We start from the raw sequence: 14,264 nt of genomic DNA on the forward strand, positions 1-14,264 counted from the left end.
CCCGGCGATACGATCACCGAGTGTCTGTGTCTCCAATGGCAGCCGGGGGCCTAAAAAAGGCCCCCAGGTCTGCCTGGAGCGAATGTCTGCTAGATCATGCCGGAGGCATGACCTAGCAGATGCCTGTCCGTTTTAAACGGACAGGCAGTAATACACTGCAATGCAGAAGTATTGCAGTGTATTACAATAGCGATCGGAGAATCGCATATTAAAGTCCCCTAATGGGACTAGTAAAAAAGTAAAAAAAAACTTTAATAAAGTTACTTTTAAAAAAAAATTGCAAAAAAAATGAAAAACCCAGCTTTTCCCCTTACAAAGTGCTTTACTATTAAAAAAACTAAATAAAGTAAAAAAGTTGCACATATTTGGTATCGCCGCGTCCGTAACGACCCCGACTATAAATCTATTACATTATTTAACCCGCACGGTGAACGCCGTATAAAATGTAATAAAAAACTATGGAAAAATTGCTGTTTTCTGTGAATCCTGACTTAAAAAAAATGTGATAAAAAGTGATCAAAAAGTCGCATCTACTCAAAAATGGTACCAATAAAAACTACAAGTCTTCCTGCAAAAAAAAAGCCCTCATACAACCGCATCGGCGAAAAAATAAAAACGTTACGGCTCTTCAAATATGGAGACACAAAAACAAATAATTTTGAAAAAAAAGCGTTTTTACTGTGTAAAAGTAGTAAAACATACAAAACCTATACAAATTTGGTATCGTTGCAATCGTAACAACCCGTTGAATAAAGTTATTGTGTTATTTATATCACACGGTAAACGCCGTTGATTTAAGACGCGAAAAAGTGTGGCGAAATTTCAGGTTTTTTTCTATTCCCCCTCAAAAAAAAGTTAATAAAAGTTAATCAATAAATAATATGTCCCCCAAAATGGTGCTATTAAAAAGTACAACTTGTTCCACAAAAAACAAGACCTTATACAGCTATGTCGACACAAAAATAAAAAGGTTATAGCTCTTGGAATGCGACGATGAAAAAACGTAAAAAATGGCTTGGTCATTAAGGTCTAAAATAGGCTGGTCATTAAGGGGTTAAGCTATGTGGGGGTAACTTTAGGGGCGTTATACTGGGGCACTATTCAAGCCAGGAAGAAGGTTGACATTGCTGTTTTTGGTGATTTGGATCCTCACTAGGTATCCTTAACACTACTTGACAGAATTTATAGGGGAACCTATTGTCATCAGAACTTTTCAGTACTGCAGGCTTTGGGTATATATATGATTGCATGCAATCATATATCAGCATAGAAGTAAGATATGTAAGATCAGTGTTCACAATTTTATTGTAGACCAAGGCCTGTTTCACCCAAGCAAAATGTGCCTGTATTACTGCCACAAATCCCAACTAACAACATCATAAATCCCCACAGTTGGGAATTTGCTGACATATTACTCTCCCTTGAAACCGGCTTAAAGGCATTATTTCTTCTGGTACAATCTAGCAAACATTGACTTGACACTTAACACAACAAAAGCTATGGAAAAAAAGTAAAGTTAACATTTGCGGCAACTGTGTATTTAATGCGTTAAAGGATTTTTCCCATCTCGGACATTTATGGTATATGCACAGGAAATACCATATATGTCCAATAGATGTGAGTCCCACCTCTGGCACCCGCAACTATCTCTAGAACGGAGCCTCCTGACACCCATCCTACTTTGTATCGCTGTCGCTGGGCTCCGGCCAATGAGTTACAAGGTGGGCAGATTTTCAGGAAACAGCCAAGCGTGATTTGCTATGCTGTTTCCGGAACTAAATGGTAGTTACAAAAACAGCGTCCTCTGTGTGGACCCGCATCTATCGGATATTTATGGCATATCCTGTGGATATGCCATAAATATCCGAGATGGGAATACCTCTTTAAGTGTCAAGTTAAAGTTTGCTACATCTTTACGTCTTATTTAAAATAACTGCAATTGTCACTTTTTATATCTCGCCCTTGCTGATGTGGTCTTTCACTTTTTAAGTTATTAGTACTTCTTGGTAATGCTCTATGTACAACAGAACAAGCAGTTTTCAATACAACAACGTGTAAACATGAACTTATTCCGTATAGCTCATACTGTATGTGGCTCTCAAGATAATACAAGTATAATGCAAGTACAATATCTTTCCTCACAGAAAAAAACCTTTTAGGGCAGTGAGACAATTTAGGAAGATGGAGGATTACCACATTTTTTAATGCCAGGTGTTCAGCTGAGGAATGGATGGATCATGAAGGATTTACTGTATTCCTTTTATCTCCTTGCTGTTTGCTGTTATTATTGCTCTACTAATATGTACATATTAAAGGATGATACATTTTTACGTGGGAGCTCAGGAATGGGAGCTAGGTAGAGAACAGACATTAAGCATGATGACTATCCTGAATTCATGGTATTCTTAATTCAACATGACTCTGCCATCGGAGTTCTAATTATTGAAACCCTTGGTCTGCTACCATACAGTGCTGACATATTCCGCAGCACAGAGAACACACTCACATGAGTCCCTAGTGAAGCAAACAATCCAATTTCCATATCTTAAACTCACTGAGAGTAAATGGAAATGTGTTATTCTTGGTTTATATTTTTATTCACGCTGGCCAATGATCAATCACTCATTAAGTGAATTGTAATGGTAATTGACCAGTGTGAATTGGCATTTAGATGCAACTGCTCTGCAGCTTCCCTTGAAATTATTTTGCAATGGAATTCAGTAACATTTTGTGAAAATTATTTCAGACCCAAAGCTGATGCCCCAAATTATTTCAGTCCCCAGATTGTATCCCTAAATTAATTCAGACCGCAGACTTGACCTCCAAATGAGTTCCTACGCCAGTCTCGACTATTCAAATTAAGTCAGGCTTCAGACTAAGCCAGATCGTCACTCGGCCCACTCTTCTTCCATGTTCTGCTACTCCTTGCAGGACACAGGCAGGAGAAAAAGGGATGGCACAGATTGGTCGATTAGCAGCGCTGATTAAGAAGGTGGAGGCAGGCAGATCATGTTTTCCTGGATCTCGTCACCTTCAAGGATTCTAAGCATGCTTTTGGAGAAGTCTGAGCACAGACTAAACCTAAACTCAATACAGTTCTGTTACTGGTCAGAGTTGAACTCAAAACCCCAGCTGCATGGTAACAGTGCTAACCAATGAGTTTTTATGCCAACCACAGGTTACTACTACTACAACTATATATATATATATATATATATATATATATTTATATATATATATATATATATATATATATATATATATATATACAGTGGAGGAAATAAGTACTTGATCCCTTGCTGATTTTGTAAGTTTGCCCACTGTCAAAGACATGAACAGTCTAGAATTTTTAGGCTAGGTTAATTTTACCAGTGAGAGATAGATTATATTAAAAAAAAACACAGAAAATCACATTGTCAAAATTATATATATTTATTTGCATTGTGCACAGAGAAATAAGTATTTGATCCCTTTGGTAAGCAAGACTTAATACTTGGTGGCAAAACCCTTGTTGGCAAGCACATCAGTCAGACGTTATTTGTAGTTGATGATGAGGTTTGCACACATGTTAGATGGAATTTTGGCCCATTCCTCTTTGCAGATCATCTGTAAATCATTAAGATTTCGAGGCTGTCGCTTGGCAACTCGGATCTTCAGCTCCCTCCATAAGTTTTCGATGGGATTAAGGTCTGGAGACTGGCTAGGCCACTCCATGACCTTAATGTGCTTCTTTTTGAGCCACTCCTTTGTTGCCTTGGCTGTATGTTTCGGGTCATTGTCGTGCTGGAAGACCCAGCCACGAGCCATTTTTAATGTCCTGGTGGAGGGAAGGAGGTTGTCACTCAAGATTTGACGGTACATGGCTCCATCAATTCTCCCATTGATGCGGTGAGGTAGTCCTGTGCCCTTAGCAGAGAAACACCACCAAAACATAATGTTTCCACCTTCATTCTTGACAATGGGGACAGTGTTCTTTGGGTCATAGGCAGCATTTCTCTTCCTCCAAACACGGCGAGTTGAGTTAATGCCAAAGAGCTCAATTTTAGTCTCATCTGACCACAGCACCTTCTCCCAATCACTCTCAGAATCATCCAGATGTTCATTTGCAAACTTCAGATGGGCCTGTACATGTGCCTTCTTGAGCAAGGGGACCTTGCGGGCACTGCAGGATTTTAATCCATTACGGCGTAATGTGTTACCAATGGTTTTCTTGTTGACTGTGGTCCCAGCTGCCTTGAGATCATTACAAGTTCCCCCCGTGTAGTTTTCGACTGAGCTCTCACCTTCCTCAGGATCAAGGATACCCCACGAGGTGAGATTTTGCATGGAGCCCCAGATCGATGTCGATTGACAGTCATTTTGTATGTCTTCCATTTTCTTACTATTGCACCAACAGTTGTCTCCTTCTCACCCAGCATCTTACTTATGGTTTTGTAGTCCATTCCAGCCTTGTGCAGGTCTATGATCTTGTCCCTGACATCCTTAGAAAGCTCTTTGGTCTTGCCCATGTTGTAGAGGTTAGAGTCAGACTGATTAATTGAGTCTGTGGACAGGAGTCTTTTATACAGGTGACCATGTAAGACAGTTGTCTTTAATGCAGGCACCAAGTTGATTTGGAGCGTGTAACTGGTCTGGAGGAGGCTGAACTCTTAATGGTTGGTAGGGGATCAAATATTTATTTCTCTGTGCACAATGCAAATAAATATATATCATTTTGACAATGTGATTTTCTGTGTTTTTTTTAATATAATCTATCTCTCACTAGTAAAATTATCCTAGCCTAAAAATTCTAGACTCTTCATGTCTTTGCGAGTGGGCAAACTTACAAAATCAGCAAGGGATCGAATACTTATTTCCTTCACTGTATAAATATATATATACATATATATATATATATATATATATATATATATATATATATATATATATATATATATATATATATAATATAAAACAATATTTGGGTTCCTACAACATTATATGTACAATGCCAATGCCTTTTTTGTACTATTAATAGTCCAAACTAATGCCACTTGGCTTATTAGCTTACAGATTTCAACGATGTTCCATGTCCAGTACGGTCTCTTCCACCCCAATGGTATCACACAGTCCAAGTTCGGAGAATAAGATCACTCAGGGCTCGAAGCAACAGTGATCCACTACAAGGGAAGAACTTAGGGCAGGCACTTCAGTGGGTGAGTGTGACTTGAGGTGTGACAAGCTATTACAGCATATCTTCCTATGTATAAGTGTATATTTTAACTTTTTGGTATTTCGATTTTTTTAATTCAATAACAAAAATGATATCTACATTTGAATCTTAGGGTCAAGCTTGACTTGACACAGCCCTAATATTAGTTATTAGTGTAGTCCAGCTTTAGTCCAAAACCCCGCAACTGCCATAATTTTTTGGGTTGTAAATCAGAAAACCCCCATAAAAACTCTTAAAACCCTGAGACACGAGGATCTATCTTAGGTTGTATGGGTAAAATCTAAGGGCACTGCAGTAAGAGGGCATTGCTACTAATTAGTATATTCTTTCAGATATATATATATAATATAAAATCCAAAAATGTAGAGATTCTACCAAAAGTTGATTCTTGATAGGCGATTTGGACAAAAGCCAGATATGGGGCACAGTGGTATAATCCAGTCATTACACGTAGTGGCTGATGAGGAGCACCAGATGGCGGTGGTCGAAGGTGCATTTTCGTTTTGCTATTGAGCCTTGACTCCAAATACGGTGTCCAACCCCGTTGTGCCTTTTCTGCAATAGATAGTGTAATATAAATCGGATATTACATCACAGTTAGTGATATAGTTTCTATTAGAGGTTGTCACCATATTATGGCGTATGTGATAATATTGTGCCCTCTGGCATAACATCACGGTTAAATTACATTAATACTATGTGTACACAGATTTCTGTCTTTATATTGTTCTGTCAGATTATATTTTTATATGATACAACATCTTGTATTATTTTCATGCCACTATCACAGCAGAGGAAAGGTCTGCCATTTGGCAATGCTTCTTCGTACTTGAATCTTGAAAAACTGGGTGAAGGTTCCTATGCAACAGTATATAAAGGAATAAGCAGGTAAGTGTTACTTTTCTTATTCCTTATTTCTAATGCAAAAATCTTTATTACAAAAAAAAGGCTTTGTAGGATACAAAATGTTCTTATGCTAATATAAGGCTCTGTGCACATCACACTTTTGCCTTTCGTCTAAGGTATACATCGGGAGGAGTCCAGACATATACCTCCTACGGAAGGCTGCAATGCGCATGCTCCAAAATTGACATGCGCAATGCAAACAAGAAAAGGGAAGTGTAGGCTGCGGCATTTAAGTGAAGGAGGAGTGATAACGGACCCTGTCTGACTGAGGTGGGGACCAGTCACTTGACGAGACCAGGCAGAGTAGTGAGGGTGGAGTGAATCGGACTCACAAATCACAGCTAAGTTAGCATGGAAAAGCTACAAGTGGGGTTATTATTGGTGAGTCCCAGCACAGGCAACAGTGCACCCGGTCCCTTACCACGCAGCAGATGCATTTGTGGCACCAGTGGCCACCGAGTTTCTGTCTCTATCTGGTGGGAGCAACTATGGCCGACGCTTGTGCTCGGCTCACTCTGAGAGTCCCTGGCTGGCAGTCCTCCTGAGTCTCCAGTCCAGCATGGAGTCCCCTCCTCATGAGTTTAATTTCTCTGAGAGACTGTCTGAGGGTGAGTTCACATATATCAGTTGCATCAGCATCTGTTTGTTTGTCTCTCAAGTGATGCAAAAATGTATCCGTTGCCATCAGGCTTTTTCACAATTTTTACTACAAAACCATCAGTTGTCATCGATTGTCGTTTGTTCTCATCATTTGGTCCACCAAAAGGTGGTCTAGGGTCTGAAAATGTGCCAATTTTATCAGAGTGGTGCATAGTTTGTGATGGATTGGATACATGATAGATTAGATGCATGTTGTTTCATTTCACAAAACTTTTGACATGATCCTGGCATTTCAGGGCTCTCCTCTGCTCCGGCCTCGGCGCTACATTGAAGTCTGACACACACATTGTAATGTCACGTGCAGGGGCGTAACTAGGAAAGACTGGGCCCCATAGCAAACTCTTGACCGGGGGCCCCCCAGTAGAATATGCCATACAGCCCTCCTGTAGACAGTGCTATATAGCCCCGCCCATAGACAGTGTCACACCCCATTTGTAGATAGCGCCCCCACCTCCCCCTTGCAGATAGTGCCATACAACCCCCTGTAGATATCGCCATAAAGCCCCCACTGTATATAGTGCCACACAGCCCCCCTCCCTTGTATATAGTGCCACACAGCCCCCCCTTAGTAGATAGTGCAGCACAGCCCCCCTTAGTAGATAGTGCCACACACAGACCCCTGTAGATTGCGCCACACTCAGCCCCCTGTACATAGAGCCACAGCTCTCCCCCTTGTAAATAGTGCCATACAGTTCCCCCATGTGTATAGTGCCACACAGCTCCCTCTTGTGTATAGTGCCACACAGCCCCCCTTATGTATAGTGCTACAAGGCAATGGTGCATCCTAGAAAGTTGTATCAGTCAGGGAGATGTCACTCAAAAATGTAAAGGTGGGTTTGGAGGCAGGACTATGTGACTCTTCAGGATAGCGGCACCGTCCCATGACCCTTCAATGAATAATGAACATATAGTGTGCGCCGTTTTAAAAGTGGATTTTAAAGATTTTGCTGCATCTGAAAAAAACATACGGGGGAATATTATCAGGTCATGTATTACCGCATGGTGGTGGTTCCAGGGGTTAAAACTACCTGACAGGTTCCCATTAAAAATACAATGAATTGAGAACAATTATATCTGCCCTGCAGTTTTGTTATTATAAATATATCCTATATAATTACAGATCCAGAACCAAGCTCTGACATATATACAGGACCACAACCAAGCTCAGTACATCTATACAGCACTATAAACAAGCTCTGACATATATGCAGTTCCACAACCAAGCTCAGTACATAAATACAGGTTTGTACGGCGTAAAACTACAGCTCCCAGCATGGCCCAAACAATCGTTAGGATATGCTGGGAGATGCTGTTTCACACCAAAAAATCATACCACCCATCATCACGCTGCAGATCATACAGTGACTACAGTGCTGATTAGAGGCAGAATAAACATTTACATTAGTTGATGTCTCAGATTCTAGTTCTTTTCTTCTCCGTCCAGTCCAGACCAGACCTTTATGCTGGATTTCATCCGGCCATGACCCATTTCTGCAGTTTTCCGCTCAGTTGTTTTCAGCTTCTCACTTTTAAAACATTTCTGCACCTATAAACGAAGTTAAAATTCTCAACACCTCTAATATATAATAAAGCGCCATACACTGCACCTCGAACTATAATAGCGCCATACACTGTGTCCCTGATTATAATAGTACCATACACTGTCACACACACACACACACACACACACACACACACACACACACCGTGCCCGTGTAGATAGTGCCCCCATAGGCCCCTCTAGATAGTGACCCCCATAGAGCCTCTGTAGATAGTGCCCTACATACAGCCCTCTGTAGATAGTGCTCACATATGGACTCCAGAGCTGCAAGGCAATAGTGATAACCACTGAGCCACGGTGCTGCCCTACATATAGCTTCCCCTTTAGATAGTGCTACACATATAGCCCACCTCTGTAGATAGTGTCTCACATATAGCTCCCCCTGTATATAGTGTCCCACATATAGACCCCCCTGTAGATAGTGCCCCACATATAGACATCCTGTAGCTAGTGCCCCATAGGTAACCCACTCCTGTATATAATGTCCCACATATAGCCAACCCCTATAGAAAGTGCCCTAAAAAAATAGCTCCCCTATAGATAGTACTCTACATATAGCCCACCCCTGTATAGTGTCTCACATATAGCTCCCCTTGTATATAGTACCCCACATATAGACCCCCCTGTAGATAGTGCCTGTCACGAAGGGTCTGTGGACCCACTGGGCTGTACCGCCTTGTCGGTAAGGCAGCTGGCCAACAGGGAGCAGGTGAATGTCTATAGTTCTATAGGTACCTGTGGCGGCTCAGACAGCAGTGGGGCTGGCTCGGCTGGGACTAGGTAGCAGGCAGACGTCAGGCGATGTGAAGCAGGTCAGATGTGGATGCAGCACGGCACGACTTTGGCACAGCTCAGTGCTAGACCAGGAATGTATGGATTGCTAGGAACAGGAACTGGAAACAGGTATAGGTACAGGGACAGGGTCTGGAACAGGAAACACACTAGGAGGCCATCACATAGACAAACTAGGGAACGCAACAACGCTCAGGCAAAGAACTAGGGGGCTGGACCCCCTTATAGTCCAGGGTACTCATGGGTCAAAGTTCATCCATGAGGTCCGGTGCGCGCGCACGCTCGTGCCCGCTTGTGCTCCACATATAGCCCACCTCTGTAGATAGTGTCTCACCTATAGCTCCCCCTGTATATAGTGTCCCACATATAGACCCCCCCTGTAGATAGTGCCCCACATATAGACACCCTGTAGCTAGTGCCCCATAGGTAATCCACTCCTGTATATAATGTCCCACATATAGCCAACCCCTATAGAAAGTGCCCTAAAAAAATAGCTCCCCTATAGATAGTGCTCTACATATAGCCCACCCCTGTATAGTGTCTCACATATATCTCCCCTTGTATATAGTGCCCCACATATAGACCCCCCTGTAGATAGTGCCTGTCACGAAGGGTCTGTGGACCCACTGGGCTGTTACGCCTTGGCGGTAAGGCAGCTGGCCAACAGGGAGCAGGTGAATGCCTATAGTTCTATAGGTACCTGTGGCGGCTCAGACAGCAGGGAACGCAACAACGCTCAGGCATAGAACTGGGGGGCTGGACCCCCCTTATAGTCCAGGGTACTCACGGGTCAAAGTTCATTCATGAGGTCCGGTGCGCACGCACGCTCGTGTCCGCTCGTGCTCCACATATAGCCCACCTTTGCACCCTACAGGATCCGGCTGAGGTGAGTGGACGCGAGCGCTGGCGTCTCCTGAGGAGGGGACTGGGACCAGCGCTTGCCGACTCGTGGCTGCGGCTGTCAGTGGGATGTTGGAGCTGACAGCCCACAGCCATGAACATTACAGTGCCCCACATCCCCACATGTAGACCCCCCTGTAGATATTGGCCCACATATATACGCCCCTGTACCTAGTGGCCCACATCCCCACATATAGACCCCCCTGTATATAGTGGCCCACATATAGACCACCCCTGTATATAGAGGCCCACATATAGACCCCCCTGTATATAGTGACTCACATCCCCACATATAGACCCACCTGTATATAGTGGCCCACATTCCCTCATATAGACCCCCTGTAGATAGTGCCCCACATCCCCACATATAGACCACCCCTGTAGATAGTGCCCCACTTTCCCACATATAGACCCCTCCCTGTATATAGTGTCCCACATATAGACGACCCCCCCCTGAAGATAGAGCCCCCTCTATAGATAATGCCACTCAGTTTTATTGGAAAAAAACGAAAAACTTTACATACCCACATGATCCCGTTCCCGCGCAGTCGGATGGCAATGCATATCTGCTCTCTTCTGAGCAGGTCTGCTGGAGCTAAACGACGCGTCGTTCAATGATGTTGATTGGCGGGGCAGAATGACTTGCTCCGTCAATCAGCGCCTTTCAAGCACGGAATCGGCGCGATGACGTCATTGCGCCACTAGCGTCGTTGAAAGGAGCTGATTGGCGGAGCAAGTGATTTTGCCCCGCCAATCAGTGTCATTGTAAGGCACTGAATGGTCGGCCATTCAGTGCTAATGCATGTATTTGGCTGTCGCTAGCACCGGGGCCCCCTCCGGTGCTAGCGACGCCTACGGGGATGAGAGGGCTCGGCGGCGCCATAATGGCTGCTAGCGGCGCTACCGGGCATATGGGGGGCGTGTTGGCTGGTGGCACGATCCCCTCAAGCCACGGCCCGTAGCGGCCGCTACCGCGGTAGTTACGCCACTGGTTCACGTGTGTCATATTCAGTGCAACGCCGAGGCTGGTGCCAAGAGGGAAAGCCCAGAAGGCAGCTGCTGTTCACTCACCTCAGATCAGATCTTCGGACAGCATTATAGACCTGAAAATACGCCAATCACTAGCCCTAACTTCAGGCAGGAGCTCGTTTTTGGCGCCTACATAGCTACCCGATCCTACCCCGCATCTACTAAGCCCCCCACACCAAGCTGGGATTGCTGCTGTTTCTATTCACATGACAGGGTCCGGTTGTCGGCCATAAAAAACTTTACACTCGGTCCGTTTTTGACGGCCCTTTTGCATCTGTTTTGTATCCGTTCCGTGTTTCCGTTTTTGATGGCCGATTGTGACCCGTTTTGCATTTGTTTTTCACTGTCCTTTTTAAAAACGGATGAATTTCATGTGTAGATAATGCCACAGTGCCCCTGTAGATAAAGCCACAGTGCCCTCTGTATATAGTGCCACACACCCCCTGTAGATAATGCCACCGTGCCCTCTGTAGATATTGCCGCAGTGCACTCTGTAGATAATCACACAGTGCCCTCTGTAGATAATGCCACAGTGCACTCTGTAGATAGTGCCACAGTGCCCTCTGTAGATAATGCCACTGTGCCCTCTGTAGATAATGCCTCTGTGCCCTCTGTAGATAGTGCCACACTGCTTTCTGTATATAGTGCTACACACCCCCAGTGGATAATGCTACAGTGCCCTCTGTAGATGATGCCACAGTGCCCCCTGTAGATAGCGCCTCACAGCTCCCTGTTGATAGCGCCCCACAGCCCCCTGGAGATAGCACAACACATGGCCCCCTGTAGATAGCGCCACACAAGCCCCCTGTAGATAGCACCACACACGGCCCCCCTGTAGATAGTGCTACATGCCCCCTGTAAATAGCGCCCACACAACTCCCTGTAGATATATGGACAGTGACGTCAGGGGCTTCTCCTGGAGGGGAATCCCCAGCCACAGCTCGCCAGGGATTCTGCTCCTTCTCCTAGGAATAGAGTGGGATACGTCGCTTGAACTCCCCTGTCCATATATTGACAGTGATACCAGGAGCTTCTCCAGGGCCAAAGTCCATGGGCAGACCACTTCGAGTGCTTTGCTCAAGGACTCCGACACTGGGAAACTCCTGACATATAAAGTAAAAAGTTATGGCTCTCAGAATATGGCGACACAAAAAATAGTTTTTTCTTTGTAAATGTAGTAAACTATAAATACTGTATACATTTGGAATCGCTGTAAGGCTTTGTTCACACGGTGCTAAAAAAACAACAACGTGTAAACGTGTAAAAAACGCTAGCGTTTTTGTAAAGCGCTTTTCAAAATACAGTTTTTGTCACGTTTTATGATGCGTTTTGGTGCATTTTTTTGGCGGGTAATTCAGACTCCCATTTACTATGGGAATTAGGTGCATTTTTGCTGGTTTTTCGGCGAACTTTATGCACCAAAGAATGGACCTGACGCTTCTTTTTTTTACACTACATGTTTTTTAACGTGCGTGTAAAAAAAATGTGTCGTATGCACTACAATTCGTTTTCAATTGATGTCAATGGGAAGCTGAAAGCATGCGTTTTTTACGTGTTTTTTGGCGCAGAAAATGCATTAAAAACGCTGTGTATACAAGGCCTAACAGTAAAAAACAATAGATTAATAGCTGTTTTTTTCCTATTCCACCCCACAAAGACTTTTTTTTCAGTTTTCCTTACATTATATGGTACATTAAATGGTGCCATAAAAAATTACAACTCCTCCCGCAAAAAACAAGCACTGAGGATAGGCCATCAATTTTTAGTGGCTGGAAAACCCCTTTAACCAGTTCAGGAGAGGGCTATTTTGAGCCTTCAGGACCAGACACCATTTAGCCATTTTTAGCACGCGTTAGTTAAATTGCTATAACTTTTTTTATTTGTTGGGCTAAGCGTTACAACAATGATTTGCGGGGGGGGGGGGGGGGGTTTGGGGTGGGTATTTTATGTGTATTTATTATACATTTTTTTGCACTTTACTTTACTTTTTATTTTTTTATTACTATGGTCTGTCCCTCAAAGGTCAGAAAACACCTTTGGGGAACTTTATATATATTTTTTCTTTCTTTTAGGCCTCATGCACACGACCGTAAAAACTCCCGTTATTACGGGTCGTAATTACGACCCGTAATAACGGGCTCGTAGACTTCTATTGGCCACGGGTACCTTCCCGTTTTCTTACGGGAAGGCGCCCGTGCTGTTGAAAAAGATAGAACATGTCCTATTTCAGGCCGTAAATAGTCACTGTCCAGGGTGCTGAAAGAGTTAACTGATCGGCAGTAACTCTTTCAGCACCCTGGACAGTTAATTCCGATCACAATATAGAGCAACCTGTAGAAAAAAAGAAAAGACGTTCATACTTACCGAGAACTTCCTGCTTCTTCCTCCAGTCCGGCCTCCCGGCCGATGCCTTGGTGACGCGTCCCTCTCGACATCCGGCCCGACATCCCTGGATGACGTTTCAATTTTGCAGAGAATACGTGCCCGTAAATACGGGTGGAATACGGGTGACACCGGGCCCGTATTTACGCCAGTATTTACGGGAGGGAAAAAATATGGTCGTGTGCATGAGGCCTTACACCATGCTTTTCCACTGTAACTGGAGCTGCACAGCAGCCCCAGTTACAGGGGAAATCAGCCCTCTCATAGTGACGATTGTCACTAATAGGGCTGTGCTGGGTCTAGTAAGACCCAGCAGCAGCCTGCCACTAACGGCATCCCAGGGACCGTGTGACCAGTCACATGATCACCGGGACCAATAGAGACAGCGGCGCAGCCTCTATTCCTATACACAGCGTTCATTGAGCGCTGTGTACAAGTGATCAGAGAAGACAGAAGCAGCAAATGCTGCCTCTATCCTCTCCTCAGGGTCCCCGGCAGTCACTGACAGGCGGAGACCCGACATTCAGCTGCCCGATGGCTCGGGCAGCAAGTTAAAACCCAAGCCGTAAAAAGTCTATGGCGCGGGTTTTAAGGACCCTGACCGCTGGCTGTAAAAACACAGCCAGTGGTCGGGAATTAGTTAAGACTGGTTTTGGCTTACAAATACTGCTGTGTAAGGCCTTTTGTAATTCAGTTATCTCCCTAGAAGGCAACTAATCAGTAATACAGATCTGTAATCCTGATGCAATACTGATGCAAAATCCCCTGTAAGGCCTTGTTCACACAGTGCAGATTTAAAACAGATTTTGCATGCTTTTTTAA

The 14,264-nt window shown here is 44.0% G+C and overlaps 1 protein-coding gene across 7 annotated transcripts in view; it reads left to right on the forward strand.

Moving 5' to 3' along the window:
- CDK15 (cyclin dependent kinase 15) overlaps positions 1–14,264 on the forward strand; it is a 161,786-nt gene that overhangs the window by 42,461 nt on the left and 105,061 nt on the right. For all 7 annotated transcript variants that reach the window (XR_012849506.1, XR_012849507.1, XM_075829738.1 and 4 more), the window contains 2 exons: positions 5,046–5,195; positions 6,003–6,100. Coding sequence is in view for 5 of the 7 variants with exons in the window: in XM_075829738.1 (XP_075685853.1) it covers positions 5,046–5,195; positions 6,003–6,100 (248 nt within the window). In the remaining 2 variants the exon portion in view is untranslated. The remainder of the gene's footprint in view (positions 1–5,045; positions 5,196–6,002; positions 6,101–14,264) is intronic.

This window comes from Rhinoderma darwinii, chromosome 6 (genome assembly GCF_050947455.1).
Source record: "Rhinoderma darwinii isolate aRhiDar2 chromosome 6, aRhiDar2.hap1, whole genome shotgun sequence".
Taxonomy (NCBI): Eukaryota; Metazoa; Chordata; class Amphibia; order Anura; family Rhinodermatidae; genus Rhinoderma; species Rhinoderma darwinii.